Source organism: Tympanuchus pallidicinctus, unplaced genomic scaffold (genome assembly GCF_026119805.1).
Source record: "Tympanuchus pallidicinctus isolate F22 unplaced genomic scaffold, pur_lepc_1.0 scaffold29, whole genome shotgun sequence".
Taxonomy (NCBI): domain Eukaryota; kingdom Metazoa; phylum Chordata; class Aves; order Galliformes; family Phasianidae; genus Tympanuchus; species Tympanuchus pallidicinctus.
In genome coordinates this window covers 2719419-2742572 of record NW_026294746.1, presented here as the reverse complement: position 1 = coordinate 2742572, position 23154 = coordinate 2719419, and the positions used below count along the sequence as shown (strand labels likewise).

The 23154-nt window shown below is 55.4% G+C and overlaps 1 protein-coding gene across 3 annotated transcripts in view; it reads left to right on the top strand.

Annotated features, from left to right (window-relative positions):
- The first annotated feature begins 4167 nt into the window (after positions 1-4167).
- AGRN (agrin) overlaps positions 4168-23154 on the top strand; it is a 63612-nt gene continuing 44625 nt past the window's right edge. The window contains exons 1-2 of one of the 3 annotated variants that reach the window (XM_052691537.1): positions 4168-4726; positions 9038-9299. In XM_052691537.1, coding sequence (XP_052547497.1) covers positions 4244-4726; positions 9038-9299 — 745 coding nt within the window. In that variant the 5' untranslated portion in view covers positions 4168-4243. Of the gene's footprint in view, positions 4727-9037; positions 9300-15441; positions 15752-23154 lie in introns of those variants that run through there. The other 2 variants (XM_052691538.1, XM_052691540.1) reach the window with 2 other exon arrangements.

Below are 23154 nucleotides of genomic sequence, written 5' to 3'. Positions count from 1 at the left end.
GGGGTAATGGATAGAGACATCTTCCCTGGGGAGGGGTCGAGGGAAGCGGCCAGCGAGATGGGTTTCTGGAGAGAAAGATAGATGTCGGGGCCAGCGTTGGCTTTTTCCTCAATGGAGAACAGATTTATGCCATCAATCCACATTAAGAAGCCTTCATGGCCGCAGAGAAACCCCGCGAGGGTGATTCAATTAGCCTCGCGCTCGTCTTTTAAGATGGGCTTTGATAATGGAGGAATGCTTGGCCTCAAGTTCACACCGAATCTTCTCTCTGTTTCCTCTAAAATCTCTTTTAATTAAGAGTCACCGTGGCTCATAGGATGCTGCCTCCCCACTGCCAAACCACACCAACACATCCCAGCGGGATGACGCCTCCGTGCGCTCATCACCAAGAGAGGCTGTGGATGCTCTGTTCCTGGAGGTATTGAGACCACATTGGATGGGACCCTGGGCAATCCTGTCTACTACCAGACCTGGAGGTTGGTGGCCCTCCCTGATGGTAGAGGGGTTGGATCTTGATGATCTTTGGGGTCCTTTCCAACCCAAGCCACGCTGCGATTCTATGAGAGTAAAGCAGCTGCTTTGGGAGGGCACGGTGGGGTGGGCACTGTGCACATGGATGTTGGCTTCTGCCCAACCCACGGCCATACTGCAATGCTTCTGATGGGCAACGGGTTGGGTTTTGCCTCCCGTCTCCCAAAGTCAGGTGTGCAGGTGATGTGTGAAGCCATGCATGAAGTCAGTATGTCTCAGCACTCTTTTCCTCTCCCAAGGTCGATGTTTTGAGGTCGTGTTGTTGAGGAAAGCTTGGATCTCAGATCCAATGAACCATGGAATCGTGAAGGCTGGAAGGACCACTGAGACCCCCAAGCCCAACGCCAGCCCATCCCACCACATCCCTCAGTGCCACATCCACCCAGCTGCTCCTAAACCTTGGGTGCTACCAACCCCAAAGCTGACAAACCCAAAGAATGGTTATAGAACAGCCAACATCCTGACATGGGGAGAAGAATAATTTTTAGTTCCCCTTTTGAATTTTACCTAGATCCCAGATTGCTCTCCGCCTTTCCCCCAGAAGGAAGGGGAAGGACTGTGCAGGTTGCTGCCATCGCACCGTGCTCTTGTCCCCTTCTGCCACGTGGGGACCTCATCCCCAGTGACGAGCACCCAACTCTCCCTTGGCCATAGGGACCCTCACCCCTCTCCCGTCGAGACCTCATTAATAGATTTCCTTATTTGAAAATCATTATCCAGGCAGACAGCCTCATAGATAGAGGATCCCAGGGGCGACTTGTTAGCAGCTGCTCCGTAGCTACATCAAGAGGTTTTCTGACAGAACACAAAAGCCATTTGACAACGTCAGAAAACACCGAGAGGGATTAACTTGAAAGAGAAAAGTGGTGGTGGAGGGGGGATAAAAACACATTAAAACACGTCTTAGAGCTTATCAGAGATGGGGAGCTTCAGAGCACAGAGGCAAACGAATGGCAGAGAAAGCAGGGAACAACAAACGGGATGGGGAGAGTGGCTGGCTGTGATTGAGGTCGGGGTTCTGCTTGGCTGGGAGCTCACGCAGCTCTTCTATTTGCTTTGAGGGCTTGGCCTTGAGGGCTTCCTGGTAGGGTTTCCTACGCTATGGGAGTGCAGAGGGGCAGGGAGAGGTGAGCAGCCCTGTGATTTTGGAGGTGCTGCTCCCGCGGCAGCACCAAAGCAGGCAGCTGGGAAATGAGAGTCTGACAGTGGGGCAATAAGAGGGAAGTGCTTCAGGGTCAAACAGCAGCGAGATGCTGGTGTGGAAGTGCTGAGAGCAGCGGGAGTGGCTGCACAGTCATCACACAGAGGCAATAACTCGCAATAAATGAGAGACCTTGGCTGGGTTACTCAGCCCGGCCAGAAAGGAGCAAGTTTGCCAATGTTAAAATGGGAAAGAAAAAAAAAAAAAAGAAAACACAACCAAAACCAAAACCGTCTTCAAAGGATCTGCAAAATGACTGCCTTGTTTCAAAGGTGACAGCTGGTGGGATGAGGTGAGGAGGCAGAGATGTGTTGGGCACTGGGATGGGTGAGACACAATGCGGGCATCACCAAAGCGCAGCCAGGGCTGGAAGCTGAGCAGGTGATGGGCTGCTGTCATCCAGCCCAGCAATGGGCTCCTAGCAGTGAGGATCTGTGCATTGCTGGCCTGTCACCACTGCTCTGTAAGCACCACATTGCTTTGCTTCGCTTCTTTCTCCTCTCCCTGCAAATCCAGGCCCCTCCTGCAAGAAAATCTTGGAGACACAAAGCAAAGACACCCAGAGGTGTCGGGCAGCACACACAGCATCCATCCCTTCCCGTTCTCCCACCCATTCAGAAGCTGAATGCCACACTTTGCTTGATTCACTGGAGGTTTTGCAAGCCCCAGGTTTACAATAGCTGTCTCGTAAAGCGTCTGAACCAAGCTGGTGATTTACACACTTTTGTCAGCGACACGGTTTATTTATTTTGTGCGTTGATTTGCCAAATATTTTGTTTCGCTTTTCCCACAGTCGCTCAGCCAACGGCGCCAGCAGAGCAAGGAGCAGAAAGGCTCAGTGCTCTCCTTTGGAAAGCCAACTCCTCTCCACCCATGGCCTGCACTCCATCGGTCCCTCTGCCCAAAGCCTACAAGTTTGATGTGTTCTGCTTGAAGGAGAGGGGCAAACCCACCCCAAAAGCTGGCACATCCATTTTTCTCTTTGGAAGCAGATGGTGGGGTGGGGCTGGGAGGGAGCGAGCAAACAGAAGAGAATCCAAACGCAGCATCCATAATGCTTCCCCTGTCCCCTTTGTGAGGTTTGGGAGGAGAACATCACCGTTGCTTTCTCCCACCTCAAGCTGAGGTCGTCGCTGTGATTTAGAGGAGCGCGATGCAAATCGTTAATTGGAAGGACGAAAACAATCTGCTGGGTGCTGAAATGTATTTGGCTGGGGGGTAACGGGAGCAGAATGCCATGGAGTCCTTTATGCTGCGCAGAGGTTGGGATCCCAGGGCCATAAGGGGGGGTGGAGGTTGAGCTCTTCCCACCGTGCTGAGCATCCTTCCCCAAAACCAGCTCTGATGTGGGCCGCTTCCTTCAGATAATTGCATCCCCAAAGTCATTTTAAGGCACGATCAAGGGGTGGCCTTTCTTGGGTGTTGAGGTGTTGGTTTACGGGATGGAAGCTGAGGTTTGGGAGCAGAAGAAGAGCTGGAGGGATTTAGCAGAAGCCAAGAAGTTGGGGCTGAAGGCAGCGCTGAGGCGGTTTGAGACGGACCCAACAGACCCTATAAAACCACTTTTGTGCCGCACTCAGACAGATTTATGGGACCTCTGGTATTTTGGTAGGCTCGGACGGCGCACTGAATGCTCAATGTGATTCATTTGTTCCTATCTTCAGCGAATTTGTGCTCATGGTCCAGAGGAGATAAAGGATTGGCACACACACACACACTGCAGGGGTGAGGGAACAGCACTCGCAGCACTCGGGGGATGCAGAGGAGGGATGGTCGCTTGCACAGCCCTACGGTGTGGGATGCAAACCCTGCACCACAGTTAAACCTCACCTGCAGGACTCACGGACACCGCTTGTTTAGGTCCAGCAAGGAAAACAGGCGTGTAAAATGCCCCAGGGGACGGCTAATTTATGGAGGGGGGAAACAATATCCCTCCCTCGGTGCCACTTAACTTTTCATTTTATATTTGCCGTAATTGCAGGCGACATCTGGGAAGGTTGCCCCGCGGTCCCCGGGGGAGGGCAGGGCAGAGGGTCACAGAGCTGCTGGGGCAAAGCACGGCGCGGTGGCCCCCCTCCCCTCCACCGGACAGCGCTGCCTGCCATTGTGGGGGCTGGATGGGAATGGGGAGGAAGGGGGTGGGTTGGGGGGGGTTGGGGGGTGGCTCTGCCAGCCTTCAGATGGGAAAAAAAGGAAATGTCACCAGAATGAGATCGCAGCGCTGGGTGAGGGGGGGGTGTGGGGGGGTCGGTGCCGCGGGGAGAGCCTGGCGGAGCGGGCGGCTTCCGTAGGCTGCTCCCAGCACCCTCCCAGGACAGATCCGGTTCCGTGCACCTTTCCCAGCCCCCCCCGCTCCGTGCAAGGGCCGGTTAGCCATTAACCTGCCGTGAGCCCCCGGGCCGGGGGAGGGCGTGCGCGCAGCTCCCGGCCCCACAGCGGGAGCTCCCCCCCCCCCCCCCCGCTCCGCTCCCCTACCCCCCTTCTGCCTCCCTTATCAGCAATTCAGATTGCATGCAAATCTCCGGGCTTTCTTACAGGGGCAAGGCAGGGGACACAGCGTTTCTCCCCGATCGCTGCTTCAGAGAGGGGAGGGAGAGGGAGAGAGAGAGAGAGAGGGAGAGATATCTCCTCCTTCTTCTCCACCTCCTCCTCCTCCTCCTCTCGGGATTTTCCTCCCCGCCTCCCTCTCTCTCTCTCTCTCTCTCTCTCTTTCTTTCCTCCTTTTCACCTCCTGGAACAAAAGTAGCCCTTCTCTCCGCGCTCGGCCCGACCCGCTTTGTGCAGCGGGGACTCGGGGGGCTGCGGGCGATGGGGGGGTCGGGGGCGGCCGCGATCCTGGCGTTAGGTTTGGCGCTGGGATTGGCCCTGGGAGGGTGGGCGAACTGCCCCGAACGGGAGCTGCAACGCCGGGAGGAGGAGGCCAACGTGGTGCTTACAGGAACGGTGGAGGAAATCATGAACGTGGATCCCGTGCACCACACCTACTCGTGCAAGGTGAGGGGTTTTGCGGGGTGGGGGGTCGTGTGGTGGAGGGGGTTTGTCCGTCGTCCTCCTTCCCCCCCCCCTCCAAAGCCCTCTGACGAAGCTCGGGGGAAAACTTTGGGCTCGTTCGCGTGCGGGAGCATGTGGTTTTTATTGTCTAAATGAGAGCTTTGGGGTGTAATTAGGTATTTTTAGACTGCGGGAGGCTCGCCCCGGCGCGGCCCCGCCAGCTGTTTCGAGGGGAATCACTCAAGGTTGCTTTTTATGGGCATTTCCCTCAGTTCAGCGATGCGGAGCCCATTCCCAGCTTCGTGCTGCGGGAAGGTGCCGGCTTTGGGAACTCGGCTCCCCGGCTGCTGCTGCAGCATCCCGAGTTCCTCCGGCTCCAGCTATTGTTTAACCACGGCTCTGGCCTCTGGCTATGGTTTTTCCACCGCCCCCCCCCCCCAAGCCGAGAGTCGATGAAGTACTGAACAACCTGAAATACCATCCGCCTGCCTGTCAGAAAACGTGCTGCGTGGTTTAACCCTTCCCCGGGCAGGACTTGCAGCTGTGCTGCGTGGTTTTGCTCTCACCTCCCTTTCCCTTTTTGCCATCCTAAAACGTGCTGCGGTTCCACCCCGCAGCCAACCCTATGGGGAGCTTTGGGGCGATGCCCAGCTGCTGGGAGAGCTCCGGGCTGGGTTAACTTCAAAACACGGAATTAGCCTTTATTCTGGAGGACCTCGCGGCTTTAGAAACTAGTTGAAAAGCTTCTCTCTCTCTGTCCAGCTGGTGCCTGCTGCTGCTCGCTGCTTTGCTTGCATGGCTCTGCCCCTTGCCACTCTGCTGCAGGGGACAATCTGTATTCCTGTAAATTAGCTCACAACCTTCCCCCCCCCCCCCCAGGACCGTATGTTTGCAAAGTGTCTGGCACATCCTGGGTGCTACATGGAAAATGAATAAGCTGCTGTGAGCAGCTTGGGGCGCATATGGCCAGCTGGCTGCAGCCACCTGATGCTGGGCTGCCATGCGTGGAGGCAGGAGTTGCTCAGCTGAGAGGTTGCTCTCCTCCTCCTGCTCTCCAGCAAGGTGTCTGTCTGGCGTGAAATCCGGGCTTGGTCTGGGTGTGGGGAGATTGTTCTGTCTGTGCTCCTGCTCTGCTTTATGGGGGAAAAGCAGAAGGCAGGTTGGGGGCTGCTTGGGGAAACCCAGCGCTCAGCATGGGCAGAGGTTCTGTGTCCATCTTCCTGCAGGATGCTGCTGAGCTCCATGCTATTAACCCAAGGCTAAGCCTAGGGTTTTGTTGGGGTCACAGCAGTGCCCGAAGGCTGGACTCAGCCCCAAATGCCTTTCCTGAAAAAGAAACTGAAAGGAGAAAAGCCTCCTGCCATCTGTGAAGGTGCCCATCCCGTCGCGGTGGCAGCGCTCTGCCGGTCGCGCTGTGACGTTGGTGATTTCCTTAAAGCAGTGGTTCCTCACTTAGTGACGGCGTTGCTCGTCCCCGTGTCGTGTTTTAATGGCGTGCTCACGAAGCTTTTCCTTACAAGTGCTCTGAAATGGGATTCGGGGTGGCACGAGGAGCTGGCGAATGGATAAATGGCCATCCCTCCAAGCGGTGTGCCTGGGGAGGATGTCACGCTGCTGACTGCTCTTCAGATTGCCTCCAAATACCTCAGCTATCTGCTGTCAGGCTCTCCTTTATCTGCATGGGAAACACGAGGGCCAGGCGTGCGCTGGGATCCCACTGGGGCTGGGTGGTCTGTGAGCAGCAGGCACAGCCCCGTCAGGCTGCATTAGTGCCTTGTTCTTCCTAGTTAAACTCTAAACCCTCCCAGCTGAAGCCTTTGATATATGAAGATAAGCACATTACAACTCGGAGGAGAAATGTGAGGCTAATGTTAGATAAACACCCCAAAATAGCTACCAGCCATTCAGTTGCTAGCAGAGGAGATTAATAATTAGGAGTTCTGTTAGTCTCCTCTTCCTCCAGCTGAAGCTCGCTAATGTGCCCCTTCACCCAGGGATGGGCTTGGCACGGCAGCAGAGCTTTGCTCCTCGCTGCAGCCACTCACTTCCAGCCTTTGATGTGATGTCTGTGAAGTTTGCTCCCATTTATGGGGTGAGCACGGGTCCTCCACCTGCTATAACTGGAAGTGCTGGGGAGGATGTGGATCCTGTTTGGAACAATGGAGCTTGTCTTTTGGGGGAGGATGGAGGGACGCGGATGGGGTTGGCAGCCTCAGTGCTCTGTTAGCTCCTGCAGAAAGCTGCTTGTGACCCATAGTGGACCTTTCTGCTTTCGACCCAGGACTGGAAGCTCTCTTCTAAGGGCACTTCTCACCTTCCTATCTTCCCTAGGAGCCCTTAGCTGGCATTTCTCACCTTGCACTCGCCTGCACAGCGGTCCCATGCCCTGCTGGGGGATGGACCCCATGGCAAATTGGAAAATCCTTTGACTCCCTGGTTCTGTACCAACGCTCAAAACACACTTGTGCAAAGATCTGCCTGAATAAAGTCTTCCCTGTTCTCACTCCACCTCCCTGCAGCTGCCAGGAGTCTCGTAAAACAGCCTTAATCCACTGTTTTATGTGCTCTTCGGTGAAAGAGTGAGCAGCCTGCCACAGGGAAGGGACCTTCTGGAACCCGGCTCCAGCCTCCTCTCTTCTCTCTCCCTTTGCTTCCCCCATCCTTGATGTAGCCAGTGAGTCACCGGTATAACAAGGTCTTAATTGCGTGTGATGATGAATGGGATGCCCTACAGGTAATCACTCGGGCTTTGGTGCCTTCACATCCATTCATTACAGAGGATGAGGGTGCGGAGAGAGCTGGTGGACTCTGATGTTGCTTGCGAACGCTGCAGCCTGGCTCTGCGAGCTCTGACTACAACAACCACGCTAATTAACTCCAATTACCATCTGCTTCACAAGAGGGGCTCGGCTTCAGCCCTTCTTCCCCATAGACCTAGCTGCGAAAGCTCCCGGCTGCACGCAGGAGCCTCGGGGCGCGCTCTCCGCCTGCCTCTCTTTTCTTTTCTTCCTTTCTTTCCCTTTTTGTTTCCTTCGTGTTCCCCGGGTTTTCGCCCCGGCTGCTTCTTTCTGCACCTCGCCTTGTTGCAGCCTGAGCGTGCCCCGCGGCTGCTGCGGAGGAAGAGGAGGTGGGGCTGGGAGGAAGGTGTCTTGACTTGACTGTGGGGCGAAGAGCAACCACGGGGAGCCGAGCTGCTGCGGGCAGGCAGGAGGGGAGAAGGTGGCTTGCAAGCCTGCAGGAAAGCTGTGCTTCCAGCACCCTGCATCACCCGGGGTGCCATCACTGCAGTTGTCCCTGCATGGGTTCCTTGGAGGTGTGCAATGCAGCAACCCTTCTGCTCCTCGCCTTCTTTCTGCAGTTGCTCTCAAGTGCATACCTGCGTGTCTCCTCTGAAGAGGCTGGAGAGTCTCTTTAGCACTCAGCGCCTCCCCTGCCCCGTGTCTGGCATGCTGTGCTGGGCTTGAAGTGCTCTCTGGGCAGCTGGGGAATGTGGGGCCCCGGGGATGCATGGAAGGGAGGTGGTGGCTGTTAGAGCACCTGAAGCTTTCCTACCCATTGGGAATGAATGGGGACACATCTCTTGGTTGTTAGATCAACGTCTTCCTGCTCAAAACTGCAGGTTTCTGCTCCTGCAAGGGAAACACTTGGGCATTCCTTATGCTGATCCCTATGGGTGAGGGCTTTAATGGCCTCAAGATGCAGCAGGGGGGGTTCAGGTTGGATATTAAGAAGTATTTCTTCTCAGAAAGAGTGGTCAGGCATCGGCACAGGCTGTCTGGGGGTGGGGTGGAATTACTGTTCCTGGAGGTGCTCAAGAGATGTGGAGATGTGGCACTGGAGGGACGTGGTCAGTGGGCACGGTGGGGTGGGTTGGACTGTTTGATCTTCGTAGTGTTTTCCAATCTCAGTGGTTGTCTGTGATGACCCTCAAGGGTTTGCTGGGAAGCAGCAGCTTATCTGGAGCCCTGATAAGGGAGGGGTGTTGATACGGCCAGCCCTAAGGGAAGGGAAGGGGCCAGCCCATGGTGTCCTCGGGTGTGTTTGCACTGAGGGTGGGGAAAGTGGAAGGGAGCTGGAGAATCCATAAGGGAGCTGTTGGGTGATGGAAAGGGCGATGGGTTGGGGAGCTGGGTGTGATTTGGGCGGAAGTAAGATGTGCTTTAGCCTTATCCTTGATGACATTGGCTCTGCTGGAAGATCCAGCCAGCCTGAATTGTCCCTGAGCATCCCACAGTGACGTGGTAAAAACCAACCCAGAAGGTGCCAGCAGTCCCAGGGCAAGATCTCAAATGCTCTTTCTCCCTCTTCTTCAAGGTGAGAGTGTGGCGTTACCTGAAAGGCAAAGACATCGTCACCCACGAGATCCTCCTGGATGGTGGGAACAAAGTGGTCATCGGTGGCTTCGGGGACCCCTTAATCTGTGACAACCAAGTGTCAACCGGGGACACACGGATTTTCTTCGTCAACCCTGCCCCACAGTACATGTGGCCTGCCCACCGCAACGAGCTGATGCTCAACTCCAGCCTGATGCGGATCACGCTGCGCAACCTGGAGGAGGTGGAGCACTGCGTGGAAGGTGAGGCTCTGCTGCAGCCCTCAAACGATGGGTCACAGTGCTGCTGGTGGCCACGTGGATTGGCTGTGCTTGTTGAATGGTAGAATAGTTGGGTTGGAAGGGACCCTTAAAGGTCATTGGGTCCAACTTGTCGCCTTTGGGGCGGTGCGTGGTGTTGGCCTTGTTGCCAGAAGTGCTGCGGCCAAGCAAGGTTGATTCACGTTGCTTTTGCTCCAGATTGAATCTCGGTTCTTGGTGCCCTTTGCAAAGGGATGTGAGGAGCCAGCTGCGTTCTCCTGGGCCTGAAGCAAGGTCTCCTTGCTGCTCCATGGTGAAGCCAAGTCATGGCTAAGCTGAGCAATCTGGGGCATGAGTTGTGCTTTGGTATTGTGGTATGGAATAAGGCTCCCACGGAGAGGGCATGAAAGCACTTCTACAACATCTCATCTGCTGGCTTCTCGTTTCCTCCCCTTGTGCTCATCCTGTTCCAGCAATGAACTCCGGGCTTGGGGGGAACACAGTGCCCCAAAAGCCCTTTGGGGTCCAAGCACGTCCTGCGAGCAGATGAGTAAACAAGGGAAGGAATGCAGGAATTCTGCACGGACAACAAATAAACACAGGCGGTCTCCCTCCTCCTCTCGGGATGTGCAGAGCAGAGGCCATAACCCCTTCCTCCAGCTGTGAATGCACACAGAGGTGAACGACCGAGCTGAGGCTGGGAAGGAACTGCTTCAGCAGAGGGGCTCCAAGAGGCACTGTCTCAAGTGGCTTTTGCAAGAGGTTGATGTGCTGGAGGCTTTCTAGCCAGAGATGTGTTTAGTATTGCACTTGAAAGGCATCAGCTCTAGTGGAGGGGGTGGGAGGAGAAAGAAGAGCGTGTGTGTGGTGTGTTTTGTTTTGTTGGTTTTTTTTGTTAAACCTGAGCAAACTTTTGGAGGAATTTTGCCCTCACCTAGCAGTCTGTGTTCTTTGGCACACTCTCTTTGCAAACACTGCATGCGCCGCCGTGCTGGGCTGGCTGAGCTCGGTGCTTCCCATTTCTGCTGAAGGATGCTGTCCCTTCAGGCCCCTGGGAGATGAATGATCTGATTTCTCCTCTTAACACTCGACGCCAAATTTATCTGGGACCCGTGCCTGCTTCCTCCTTCCGTGGGGGAAGGCTCTGAGTTGCTCCTCATCGACGTGGTGCTGGTTGCATCCCCATCGTAGAGGCACATCCCTCAGCCCTTCTTATAGGATGTGGGGCTGCCCATTCCCTGCAGCCATGCAGGTGTCCCAGATTGATCTGTCTGTCTATAGCATGTCCTCTGATGCAACACCTCAGGAAGAATTTGCTCCATGACCTGTTGTGCAAGTGGGCTGAAGGTGCCAGAGCTGCTTGTTTGAACTTTCTCCTTGCTGTGTGCTGAAATGACCGGTGTGAGAGGTGGCTTTGTCCTTCCTCCCTGTGATGCTGACAAACTGTCCTGATGAGAGGCCAAAATTCCTCCTGGGAATCCCCTTCTCTCTGAAGATGGCCCGACATTTTGCTTCCTTTAATTAAGGATGATGGCTCAGTGGGATGCTGTGGTAAGGGGATGGGTGAGGGCTGAACAGTGGCCTGTGGGCATCTCACCATGCCTGTTGAACCCAGCATGGTGGAGATCTGCTCAAAGTGCTGGTGGGAAGGGGGCAACCCCAAGGCAACCTGCAGCTATTGATGGCTCAGGTTGGTTGGGATGGGTCGCATGAGAGGAGATGCAGCAATTTTTGTGTTTCAGTGCTTCAGTGAAGCCACTGTTCTGCTCAGACCCATTCTCCAAGTCTTGGTCATTGCATGGGTGCCAGCAGCTTGGCTGTAGACAGCCTAGGACAGATCAACCCTTGCAAAAACTTGGTTTTCTGCAAGCTGTACCCAAACCTATGACCTCTTTTGGTCTGTGAAAATTCTTCTTGACTAGATAGGTGCAAAACCAGCCATGAGAACCTGTTCCCATCACCCTAGGAACCATCTCAGAGCTCTCAAGCTGAGGATTTAGCTCCGGGACTTGTTTCCCATCAGCTCCCCACAGGAGGGTTCAAAGCAACGCTGCTCTGAGTCAAAAAAACAAACCTTGGAGTGCTTTTGCAGAAAGAATTGGAGGAATGGCGGCAGCTGAACGGAAAAAACACAAATGTTTTGAGGATCTTCATCTCCTGTTGCTTCAGCCTGGAAAAATCCTCGAGATCAAAATCTTGCTTAAAGCCTTAAAAAGGGGAGTTCAAACCGGGGCACCTCTGGGCTGCAGCTCAGGTTGGAGTTGAGGCAGTGCCGTGCCGTGCGTTGCTTTGATCGCAGCTCAGCGTTGAGAAAATGAAGATCCATGTGCACGGTGTGGGAGGGGTGGTGCTGACTCCACGCTGAGCTGTCTGGGTGGAAGGAAATGCAGATTAAAGCCCTGTTAGGGCCCTGGTTAATGAGAACCCAGGGCTGCTTTTTAAACAGCGCCTTGCTCGCGGCGCGGTTTGCATGAACCCGGGTGCGATTGCCCCGGTGAGGATTGTTTTGTTTAGAGCACTGGGTGGACCTTGAACCTCCTGGGAAAAGCCATGTGTGACACGGTGTGGGGTGGAAGCTGATAGCCTTGGAGCCCACGTGGCTGCAGGAGGACGTCCCATCCCTGGTTCCAGGAGGCACAATGGGGTGAGAAACTCCTTGCACTGAGCCTCAGAGGTGAGAAAAGGGGCCACAAAGTGGGGTTTTGTTGAGCCTTGTGGTTGGGGTGGATCCATCCCTCGTGGTGAGGCAGCCCGTTGGTGATGCTGGGCCTCCCAATGGGAGATATCCCAGCGATGGGCAGTGCTGTGCCTCCCAATGGGAGATATCCCAGCGATGGGTGATGCTGCAACGGGAGATATCCCAACAGTGGATGATGCTGGGCCTCACAATGGGAGATATCTCACCAATGGGCAATGCTGGGCCTCCCAGCAGGAGAAATCCCAATGATGGGCGATGCTGGGCCTCCCAATAGGAGTTATCCCAGCACTGGTGACCCTCAGCGTATCCCACGTCCCACCTGGGTGTCCCAGTGCTGCTGTGTGGTATCTATGGGTGCATCCCTCTGTTTCCCCCCCATGCAGATGCTTGTAATCACACTGGCTGCTCTGGCACACGTTCAAGATTGCAGCGTGCTGCAGATGCTCCATATGTTTAAAAATGTCACTTAGCTCTTATTAAAATTCTTATTATAGCCAGGCCAGAACTCTCCCGACTTTTCATCTCTGTGGCAACCCCATTAATTACTCCCATTGAAGAATTGCATCCACACTCATCTCTCATGTTTTCACCCTGGGATAACTCGTTTTTGCTTTCCTTCCCCTCTTTGTTCCCGTAATGTACGTTTTCCCCCATGTGCTTTATGGGATGGAATCCCACCATGGGCTGGGGGGACCCTCAGCCTGCATGGATTTCTTCTCCTCTTTTCCAGCCTTCTTCTCTCCATGGCAAATCCCACAGTTGCTGTGCTTCTCCTCCGCTTTGTTCTGTGCTCAGAGGTTTCTGCTGGGCTCGGGAGCAGGGCTGCTTGGAAAGCCCCTCTCAAAGCGACATTGCCCACTCCGTTTTGTCATCTTTCTGCTCACTCCTATTCTGCCCTCCCTTTCTTTTTTGGCTCTGCAGAACTGAGACGTTTTGTTCTTGTAAAGCAGCCCATGCAAAATTCCCTTTTCAGGATCCTTCCAGGGGCTGTAAGCAGTGCACAGTGGGGAACTGCTGGCACGGCCCTGCGTTAGGTGATGCAGGCTGTGGTCGCTTCCCATGCTTTGGTCTCATTGCAGCACTTCCCCACCCTGTGCCTATTTCTTTTCAATCCATCCCTGGCACTGTTTGTGCAAGGAGGGGAGCTGGGAGGCTCGGTGTGTGGGTTTGTGCTCTTTTTTTTTTTTCCTCTCCTCTCTTCTTGGCTCTGTTTTGAATTGAAGATAACGAGAACAGCATCAACACCTCCATCTCGGGGCGAGGAAGTTCTCCAGCAGCTGTTAAGAGTGCAGGAAACAGAGAGGGGAAAACACAGTGCTGCAAAACAGTGGGGCTCCTGCTGACCCCTGGAGAGGGGACTGCAGGATGGGCTGAGTCCTGGTGATGGGAACATATGGAGCACGATGCTGTCCCAGTGCCTAAGAACAGGGCGCTGCGTGATAGTAAGGCGAAACATCCCTTGGGTTTATGGCAGTAGCCAAGGGAGTCGATTTGTTTAGCAAATTCCAATGGAATTTTAATCTGGTGTGGGAGGCTACTGCTCTGGGAAGGCTCCGGCCCTGCTCTGAGCACGTCCTGCTGCATTGCTCTGCGGGTGTCTGGGCAGCAGCATCTTCCTTCTGCGCTTTGGGCCCTGGCTGTGCGCTCCTGGTGCTGTGCCGTGCTTCGGAGTGGTTTGCTGCTTCCTACAGCTGGGAGCAGTCCCCTTGGGGTCCAGGCAAATCACCCCTTCCTGCACTTCCAGCCCCATGGAATCGCTTTCTTTGATCAGTAAAAGAAACGGGGCCAGAGTGCTTTCAATAATTTATACCTAATTCAGCTGATTTCAGTCTGGCTGCAGCGCAGCCTACAGAAGCAACTCTTTTAATTTGCTCCTAATTCTTACTCCCTGTGTGTCCTGCAGCTGCCTGGGCTCCTGCTCACCCACCTTGCAGACCATGGCAAACCTTACCAGCACGGTGAGGTGGGCACAGCCTGAACCCATTTCCTCTTCCCACCTCTTCGATGCTTCTACTCGTTCTCCCCATTTTTCTCCCTGGATGTGGAGGTTGGGAATGAGCTGCACTCCCCAGAGGATGCAATGCTGTCCTGATGGGCTCAGAGTGTGCTTTCTCTCTGATGTTGGAGTGCTGCTCTCTGGTTTGCAGGGATGTCAATTAGCTGAAGTGAGTGGAGGGCTGGCTGTGCCAAAGCCTCGTTGATTTGTGGGTGATAACCAATTAAAGCAAGGGGAACAGAGATGCTGAGGGACTGATTTCTCTCAGTCAGAGCATGGCTAGAGCGAGTTCACACCACCTAGCATCAATCCTGCAGTGCAGCTCATCCCTTCTGGTGCTCAGCCCCTCATGGGCCAGGATGTCCTGCAGCATCCTGGTACTCCCAGCACTCTGAACCCCTAGCCTGCAGAGCAGCATCCCTGGGGGTGTGGGTTTAGGCACAGCGCTGCCTGCCAGCTCCATCCTCCTGCCAAGCTGTGATTGCCTTGGCTTTGGCACTGCACTCTGCAGCCAAGAAGTGCCCTATCTCCCTCTGTTTCTGGGATAAAATCCATGCTCTGGGGCCTGGAGTGCAGGTACCTCTGTAAAATCAAGGGATGGCTGCTCCACTGGGGAAGCATTGGTGTGTGGGACGGGATAGAAGAGATCTGGATGGGCACCCTGAATGCCTTCCTGCTTGCACCACCTCGCCCTGCTGTGGGCTGCTTGCAATCCATTGGGCTGATCCTGCAGGCTGCAGCACAGCCAGTTGATCACGGGCTGCAGGGAGCGTTTCTACCAACCACTGTTGTCAAAACACTTCCAGAGCTGCACTTTGCAGAAGGTGTCCCAGGGTTACCTTTCGGAGTTGGTAACTGTGCTTCCCCAGGTGAGCAATCTCCCCCTCCCCCATTTAACAAACAGCCCCTATTTGCATGGCTCAGGGAGCAGCTGGCAGGGATGGGCACTGAAATTGAATCGGTGCTCTGGAGCTGCCAGCTTTGTGCTGTCCCAGGATGGCAAAGCCTGGGAGCTGCCCCAGGGCACTGCGGCGTGTGGGGAACGGGGCTTTCTGTGCCCCTTTCTGTGGCACCTCTGTCCCAAAGCTGTCCCCTGGGTGCCTCCCCCCCCTCCTTACACCTTTCTGCTCAATAAACCTTAATCCTCTCCCAGCCCTGGGCGGGCGGCCAGGGCCGGCATTCCGCTCATAGCTCAGCCAGGTACGCCCGGATAAGCTGCTGGGTGCGGGGGGAGCAGCATAGGGATGGGGGCTTGGGAGCGTGTGGGGTCAGTGCCATGGGCCCATGGTGCTGGGGGACAGTGGCAGAGTGGGGTGGTGGCTGTGAGTCCTCCGCTGGGTCCCTCCAGAGCTCAGTCTTTATGGTGGGGGTCTTGGGGCAAAACCACTACCCTGACCTTTGGGTGCTGGGGGTAAGAGGGTGGCTTGACCACGTAGTGGCTTCTGACACTATAGGGTCAGAACTGGTTGTTGCCCGTGCAAATGGTGTCGGTTGGGCTGTAGGAGCGATTTGGGTTTGGCGAGAGGCTGCATTTGGGGCAGCCATGCTCTCGGGGAGTTATTTCTCTGCTTAATGTATCCATCTCCTGCTTCTCGCAACCTCCCTTGTAGCGCTGGGCTGCCTGTTTATGCAGCAATAAAATCCCTGAGCAAATTGTTTGAACTGATGCTGTTTATCTAAGAGATAAAGTGGGATCAGCGGCAGCGCCTGGCAGCAGTGCAGGGACGCTCGGCCCTGGGGAGCAGCTCCAGCCCCATGAAGGTGAGCATCCCGTCCCCGCTATTCCCAGCACCGCTGCATTCCTGGGCAGTGAGGTTGCCTGAAAGCAATGGCACGGGGACACTTTGTCACCCGGTGACGTAGCCCTGGCCAGGGAGAGACCTCTCCCCATAGGTTGCATCGGTTCTCCGGGGCGTGTTCCTGTGCCCTTTGGGTAAGTCCCCATCCTGGGTGCCAAATTCCTGCATGGGGGATGCATGGGATGGGGGAGGGAAATGTCTGCTTGGCTGAAGTTTGGAGAGCTGGTGTCCAGACCCGGGGGAGGTGTGCTTGTGTTGGAGGCGAGCTCAGCCCTTGATCAGCTCTGATACTCCTTTAACATCTGCTGCGGGCAGCAGGATGCAACCCAGGCAGACTTTGGTCTTCCAGCCTCGTTCCCTAAGGCTTGCAGGGGGAAATTAAGCAGCAGCACCCACATTTGGATGCTCCATGCGTGGTGGGAGGTGGGCACAAAGTTGGGTTCTTGCAAATATCCCCATTCTCATCCTTTTGGGATATGCTGGTGTGCAGTGGGGAGTGCGACGGCTGCACGCCCGCCTGTGCTTGCATGCTTCCTTCTTTGCAGGGTGGGTGCATGGCTTCCCCAGCACGGGGCTGGGCAGGCCGCTGTGCTGCACTGACTTGCCTGAGAAGCTGCTTTTATTATTATTATTATTATTATTTTTATTCTTTTTCCTTTTTTTTCTTTTTCTTTCTTTCTTCCTTTTCCCCCTTTCAGTTGTGCCTATGCTGCCTGGTGTTGCTGGCTGTAGGCACAGCGGTTGGGCAGGATGAGGCTGGCTGCAAGAGCCTTTGTCAAAGCAGATGGGGAGATGTTGGGAAGCTTCATCCCTGCAGAGGAAATGGGGAGGGAAGGGCCAAATAGCAAACGTGCATCTGTGCCTGGTCTCCTGCTTAGCACTGCCAGCCCCGCTCTGCCTCTGCCAATCTGTTCCCCCCAGAAGCATGGGCTGCACCTTGAGCTGTAGCTTGGTTGCAACACTCCTTTTTGGCCAAGATAGGAGCTACCAACACATGGTGCAGAGCCATGGATCAGAACCAAACCCCTCGCTGCCAGCTGTTGGTTTGCATTCTCCTTGATAGGTGCCGAGTGCCCCAGGGCTGTTGGGTGCTCAGGTAGCTGCAGGGCCGTCCTGCCAAGAGGACAAAGCAGAATGCAGCAGGAGGATGGATTGCTTGGACCCCAACTCACAGAGGGGAAGGAGGGCGGGGGGATATGAGGAATGCACCCAGGGCAAGTGCAGCTCCTCCTCCTCCTCCTCCGTGTGCTGTATGCTCTCCCATTTTGCAACCTGCCATGGCACGCGCCGTGGTCAGGTGTCTGCCGCGCGGCGGAGCGCTGCCAGGCTGGAATGCCAGCAATGCATCCCCGCGTGCAGCAGGAGCGCTCGGACACTGCCAGAGCACGTCTGGGAGGGTGGGGAAGGGCCACGGAGGCAGCACCTCTCCGTGAGGGTGTGGGGAAGGCTGCTGGGGAGCAGCTGCCCGCCCCGCTGTGCTGCTTGTGGGGACTTGCGCTGGGGTTGCGAAGCGTTCGGGCTTTGCAGTGGAGAAGGGTAGGATAGGGGCTCTCGAGCAGGATTGCAGCAGTGCCGTGGAAGATTCAACTCTGCTGTCCTGATTCTGCTGGTTTAGAGTTCCTGTTCCCTCTCCTTGCAGCTTGTTGTTGACGTGAAAGGGTTTTAATCTCTTTCTAGTGTTATTTTCCACTGGTAACCAGGTGGGATAGCACCAGGCACAGCGCTTCTCTGCACCCCAGCTTCCTGCCTAGATAAAACGCCTCATCCCATCCAAAAAAGTTTTTTTCCACTTGAGGGAGTGCTGGGCTGCCCTGTAAATCCGTGCTCACTCCATGCCTGCATATTGCTGGCTCTTGTGCAGCATCAGGAGCTAATTGCTGTGATGCGCTCCTGGGCAGCAAAGTTATTCTTAGAGGACAGATGCTGGGATACCATTTGGCTTCCTGCAGCCCTATTGCTGGGGTTCCCCAGCACCCCCTGGGCACCTAGACCCTCAAACAAGCCCTGTGTTGCTCAGGGGAAGCAAGCAGTACAGCTGGGATGTTTTCCCTTGGAGGATGCCAAGGGATGCTGCATGTCCCCAAGGGCATTTCCACGCAAGCAGTTTTCTGATGCCAGCTCTGCTCACAGCTCATCCTCTGGGGATGCACTGCTGGGACTGAATCTTGGAGGTTTGGCAGCTCAGGTGCTTGCCTTGGGATGGATGCAGTGCTGGTGGCTTCCCTGAGTGTTGTGGTTGCTGCTGGGAGATGGAGCCCAGCTTTTTCAGCTCCTGTGCTGGTTTGTTGTTGTTTCTGCTTTTTGGAAACCACGTGAGCAGTGGTGCTGGATTCCAGATGGCATTTTCAAACTGGGGCAGCCTGTCCCACCCATCTGTAATGTGCTGCTGTGGTGCCACAAAGGGCAGCAGTGGAAAACATCATCTGCGCGGTGATTCCATGGACCACATGCCATCCCTTCCATGGAAATGAAATTCTTTCCCTCTTTATCTCCAGGATGTATCCTGTTGTGAAGTTTGTTGGTTTTCTTTTATCTCCCATAGTCCATCTTCGCTGTGGAGCTGCGCAGTGGAACATCAAAGCTTCTCCCACCCCTTTTTAGATGGGGAAGTACACATCAGAGCTGAGCCCAGGGGCTGCACCCATGCATATCATGGCAGGGGCACCCTGTGCTTGGATGCAGATGTGCTGCCTGCTCAGTGCTGCTTTGCTGGCAGTGCCATTGGTGCGAGCCTGGGGTGTTCTGTTTAAATAACAGCACTGGGACCTCTCGTTGTAGGACTGTGTTTGCAGGCTGCCTACGTGCAGCACAGCTCAGCAGCTGGCGGGTAACTGCGGTGCTGGAGGTCTGGTGATGCTCAGAGTGATGTGCAGAGCTCTGGGGCTGCATTGGGTGCTCACAGCCTCTCTGCCCTGTTCCAAACACCCTCACTGCTGGTTGATGTGCCTCATGCTCATGAGAAACCTCGCTAGCCGCGCTCAGGGCTGTTGGCTGGAACCCAGTTCCCAGGCACCGAAACAGGAGGGAATCTAAAGAAACCCGGGCTGGGATTGTTTTTCTAGACTGATAATTCCTCCCAGACAGCTCTGTTAGACTCCTAGCCAGCTGGACTTGCACTTTCTTTGCTCAAGGGAATCTCTTCTAAACTGCACAGCGCTGCTGCAAGCGGTGCTTCTGCAGACGCCCTGCAGATCTGCATGTTGGTAGCGGGGATGCAGCTGGGGGCTCTGCTTACAACATCTGCACTGAGATGCAGAAGGAACAGGGCAGGATGGTGGCTGAAGCTGTGCCATGCCCAGCCCAGGCGTGGGAACCCTTGGAACAGTCCCCGGAAATCCCATATTCTCCTGCAGGCGGATGATGGGAAGCAGCAGCGTGGGCTGCAGCTCTGCCCTGTGAACCCAAGCAGTGAGTGCAGGCCCTGGGGAGCCCTCAGCCACTTTCACAGTAAGGGAAAGTATTGCTCCGGCCTCCTACTGCCCTAGCAGGGTCCGGCTCCTTCACGCCTATGCATTCAGATGCTCCCTACCCCGTCCTGCTTGGTGACCCCATCACAGCTGATGTTTACAGGAGGACAGGGTTGAAAGGAGCTGGCATTTGCTTGAAGCCTGCCTCAGATTAAAGGCTTTCCTTTCACGCTGAATCTGGCGTGTCTTATGTGTTAGCATGGTGCATTTTTGCTTTGGAGCAGGGCTGGAAACAGGAATGCTGTCCTGTGAGAGGAGCTGTGCCCGTGGACATCACAGAATCATTGAATCTGTGATTGGTGCCATAGAAGCGTGATGGGATGGGAGACGTGGGCATCTCTTGGTTCCGCAGTGTGGAAGTTTGGGAGCTGCCTGCTGAATACGTGGGCTCTGCACGGTGCTTAATGAGCATAGAGGATGGATAATTGGCTCCGTGAGCCCGTTTTGACCGCGTCTTCAACCCTGTGGGTGCCTCGTAGGGGAAGAAGGGGGGAGGGTGGCAGCTTCACACCCATCCTGGTGCCAACTCTGCTGCTGAGCTCATGGCAGCCCCCAGTTGGGACAGATGGTCGGCAACGCGCCGGGGGTGTCAGCACACAGCGCTCATTGTTTGCAGGCAGCAAGCTGCCTACGTGCGAATCAACACCCAAAATTCAACGGAGTTTGTACAGACGGAGTGCAGGGCATCCGTCAGCAACGCGGGGATGTGAGCAGAGGGGCCGGCTCCAATCGAGGAATCCGGTGGTGCCGAGCCTTGCGGTCCTGCAGCTCTTGGCTGGGCGGGATGCTCCGTGCCTGCAGCTCACCCAGCACGGCGGTGGCCGTGTGCCCTGCCTTGGCCGAACGGATAGGGATGCATTCCTCTGCCCTGACTTCAAAGCTTGTTGCTACGTATACAGAGCCCAGCAGCCTTGGCAACCCCGGGCGGGTGGCAGCAGCTGCCTGCTGCGGCTCCGTTGGGCACTCGCTGCCCTTTTGGCCGTGCCCATTTCGTCCCCACCGCGGCACGCACCCCTTTTCCTGCAGCCTGCCGCCCCGAATCCCTTTGTTTCTCCCCTCTTGGATGTCTCTCGGCATCCTCAGGCTCTCAGTGCCCCGCTGTGATTTCTCCCCTGGTTTAAGCAGAGTGATCTCAGGGCTGTGTGCTGGAGATCCTGGTGGAGGTGTTGGGATTTTCCGGCCCTGGCCGCTCGCCCAGCCCCTTCCTGAACCATCCAGGTGACTTAACCCCGTGCTGGGAGTGGTGCTGCAGCCCAATTAGGAGATTAAAGCATGCCATTAGGAAATGAGAGTGCTGCAGCACGGGCTGCTTGCTGGCTGCCAGCCCCTCTGGCTGGCTGCAGGGCTGACCCTCCCTTGGATCTCCTGAGCTCTCTTACCTGATCCCAGCCCTCAGCGTGGGATTCTTGCCACAGTCTTACTTCTTTCCATGGGGAATTGTGGGTGCATCCCTTCTGGCAGAGATCTGATGCTGTGGGGTTCGCAGGGGAAGAGGAGGGTGAAAGGCATTGCCCTTCAGTCCTGGCAGGGCTCCTCCTAAATGCTTCTGAGGGTTTCTTGGGCAGATGAATCCTTCCTTTCCTTTTGCAGCTTCGTGCTACATCCTGATTGCCTCCCTGCCACCAGATGTGTTGTTTGCTTGGGTTGTGGTGGGCATCTCCCTGGAAAATGGGTACAGAAGTGCTCCAGCCTCCCACCAGCAGCAGGGTTTTGCTTTGCTCTCACCAACTGCTTTTGCTCTGTTTTCTTTTGCATGTGCTGCCCTCTCCCCCGTGGCTTCTGGATTATTCATTACTAGGTAAGAACAGCATTTATTTCTGTTCTTGGACTGAAAGTGGGGCAAGGGAGGCTGGGGCACACGGGGATGCTTTGTGTGATGGTGTGGTCCCCATGGTTTGCTCCTCCTGATCTGGGAGGTGGTGGCAGTGGGAGATATCCTCTGGTGCAATGCAGGATGCTATTTCAGCATCTCCATTCAAGTGAGTTTTCTTTAGCCAGGGAGAAGGGAGTTAAATGCTGAGACCGGAGGCAGCTGTGTGTGCTGTCTGCCCGACGTGGGACTCCAGCAATGACAATTCTCCAAGGGGAGAGGGAATGAATTTTAATGACATCTTGAAAGACTTTAAATTTTCATGTTAACTTCAATTATTCAGGACAGTTGGAAAGCGACTTTAAAGCTTCGTAAAAAGAAAAGGGGAGGAAAAAAAAAATAAAAGTGGCCAGTTTGATGCATAAATATATATTTTTTAGATTAATTGATTGGCACTTTGTAGTAGAACGCGGGCATCTTAAAGGCTGTGCTGTTGGCTATTGCACCTGACAGCAGTGCTGAGGAGGAGGGGTGTCAGAATGAATGATGTACTGCCTAGAGCTGTAATAACAGCCCAGTGGGGCGCAGTGCTGTGCTTGCAGCCTGTGGGGTGTTGCACCTGCTGGGCTGCATGGGGTGCTGCAAGCTGGCTGCTGCACCAGCAAACTGGGGAGATTGCACCAACTGGGGGCCATGCCTCTGCTGGCAGCAGGAGGACAGGTGGCATCCAGCAGGCATCCTTCTGCTTGGGGACATCGGTGCAGATGTCCCCAGCTCTGGCTGCTGGCACAGGGTGCTGAGCCACAGCCTTAAATCCTGCACGGGGTGCCCAGAGCATCCCCAGCTCCCGACGCTCTCTTGGCAGGGGATGCTGAGCATCTCTGAGCGAGCAGCTTGGAACAAGCTCTCTGCCCTGCTGCCTTTCTCCCTCTCGCTAAGCCCGGGGCATCTGTCTGTCTTTCTGTGCCTGCTCCCCAGCAGGCTGATGCCTTGCCTCCCTCCCTTTGAGGGTGCCCCACTGGTGCAGAGGGGCTGCGCGGCACAAATGCGCCTTTTATTCCCCGCTGCTGAGAGCTGCCAGCCCTGGCTGCCGGCCCAGAAAGCTGCGCTGCTTCAGAACATAAGCAGCTATTGTCTCAGCCCTGGAGACGGCGATCCGAGCTCTGCTGGGGCCAGGAGGGAGCCAGGCTGCAGGAAAGAGCCCAAGGAGGGAGGGAGAGAGGTTTGTAGGGTCTGGTGTGCTCATCTCCCCCTGAATAAGGCACAGCTCCTTTGAATCCCTGTCACTGGGATGCCAGGGTTGGTTTCACTCCTGCGTAAAGCAGATCCTTTGTGTTGCAGAGGGTGGAAAGCAGCTGGAAGAGTGGTCCTGCAGCGAGGGTCTCCTCCAGGTGTGCCCATTGGGACTGCAGGGGACAGAGCAGTGGCAGCCAGCCGGGAGCTGTGCGCCCGCAGCATCCCCCTGTGCACAGCTCTGTAATCCTCACTGGGATGGAAGAACAAACAGGAGAAATGCGAGAGCATGCAGGGATGCTGCCCGTGGCTTTGTGTCATTGTGTGTTCAGCCCTGTGACCCGGGCAAAAGCACTCCCTGGGTAATGTTAGGGGTGAGGAAGGAGGGATGGCCAATCTCCTTCCTGGGTGCTGCTTCCCAAACCGTTTGGCCACAAGGGGCCTTGTTAGATTAGGCTGAGTTTTTTCAGCCTAATCCACTGCAGCAGCGATCCTCTACAGCCAGCCTGGACTGAGTAAACTTCTCCTGGCTTCAATGAAAATGTTAGTGTAGCCGAGGCTCTGCCCTCACTGTTTTTTCCTCTCCCCTCTCCCTCCGGTGCCCGACACACGGCTGCTTCTGAAAAGTGCGCTCGGTGGTGGCACGAAGGGGAAACCTCAAATCCTTGCAAAGCAATTACTGCTAATGAGACACTTCCTACACATCTGGTTTCAATTCTGGCTGTGTGTCGGGGACTGTTCTTCCCAGCTCGGCAGCGGGGAAGGTGAGAAAGCTCCTGCTGCCCTCCTGCCCAGGTGCCACTCTTATTTCCAATGCCAAGCAGGGACAATTAGTGCTTCTGGGTGTTCTCCAGC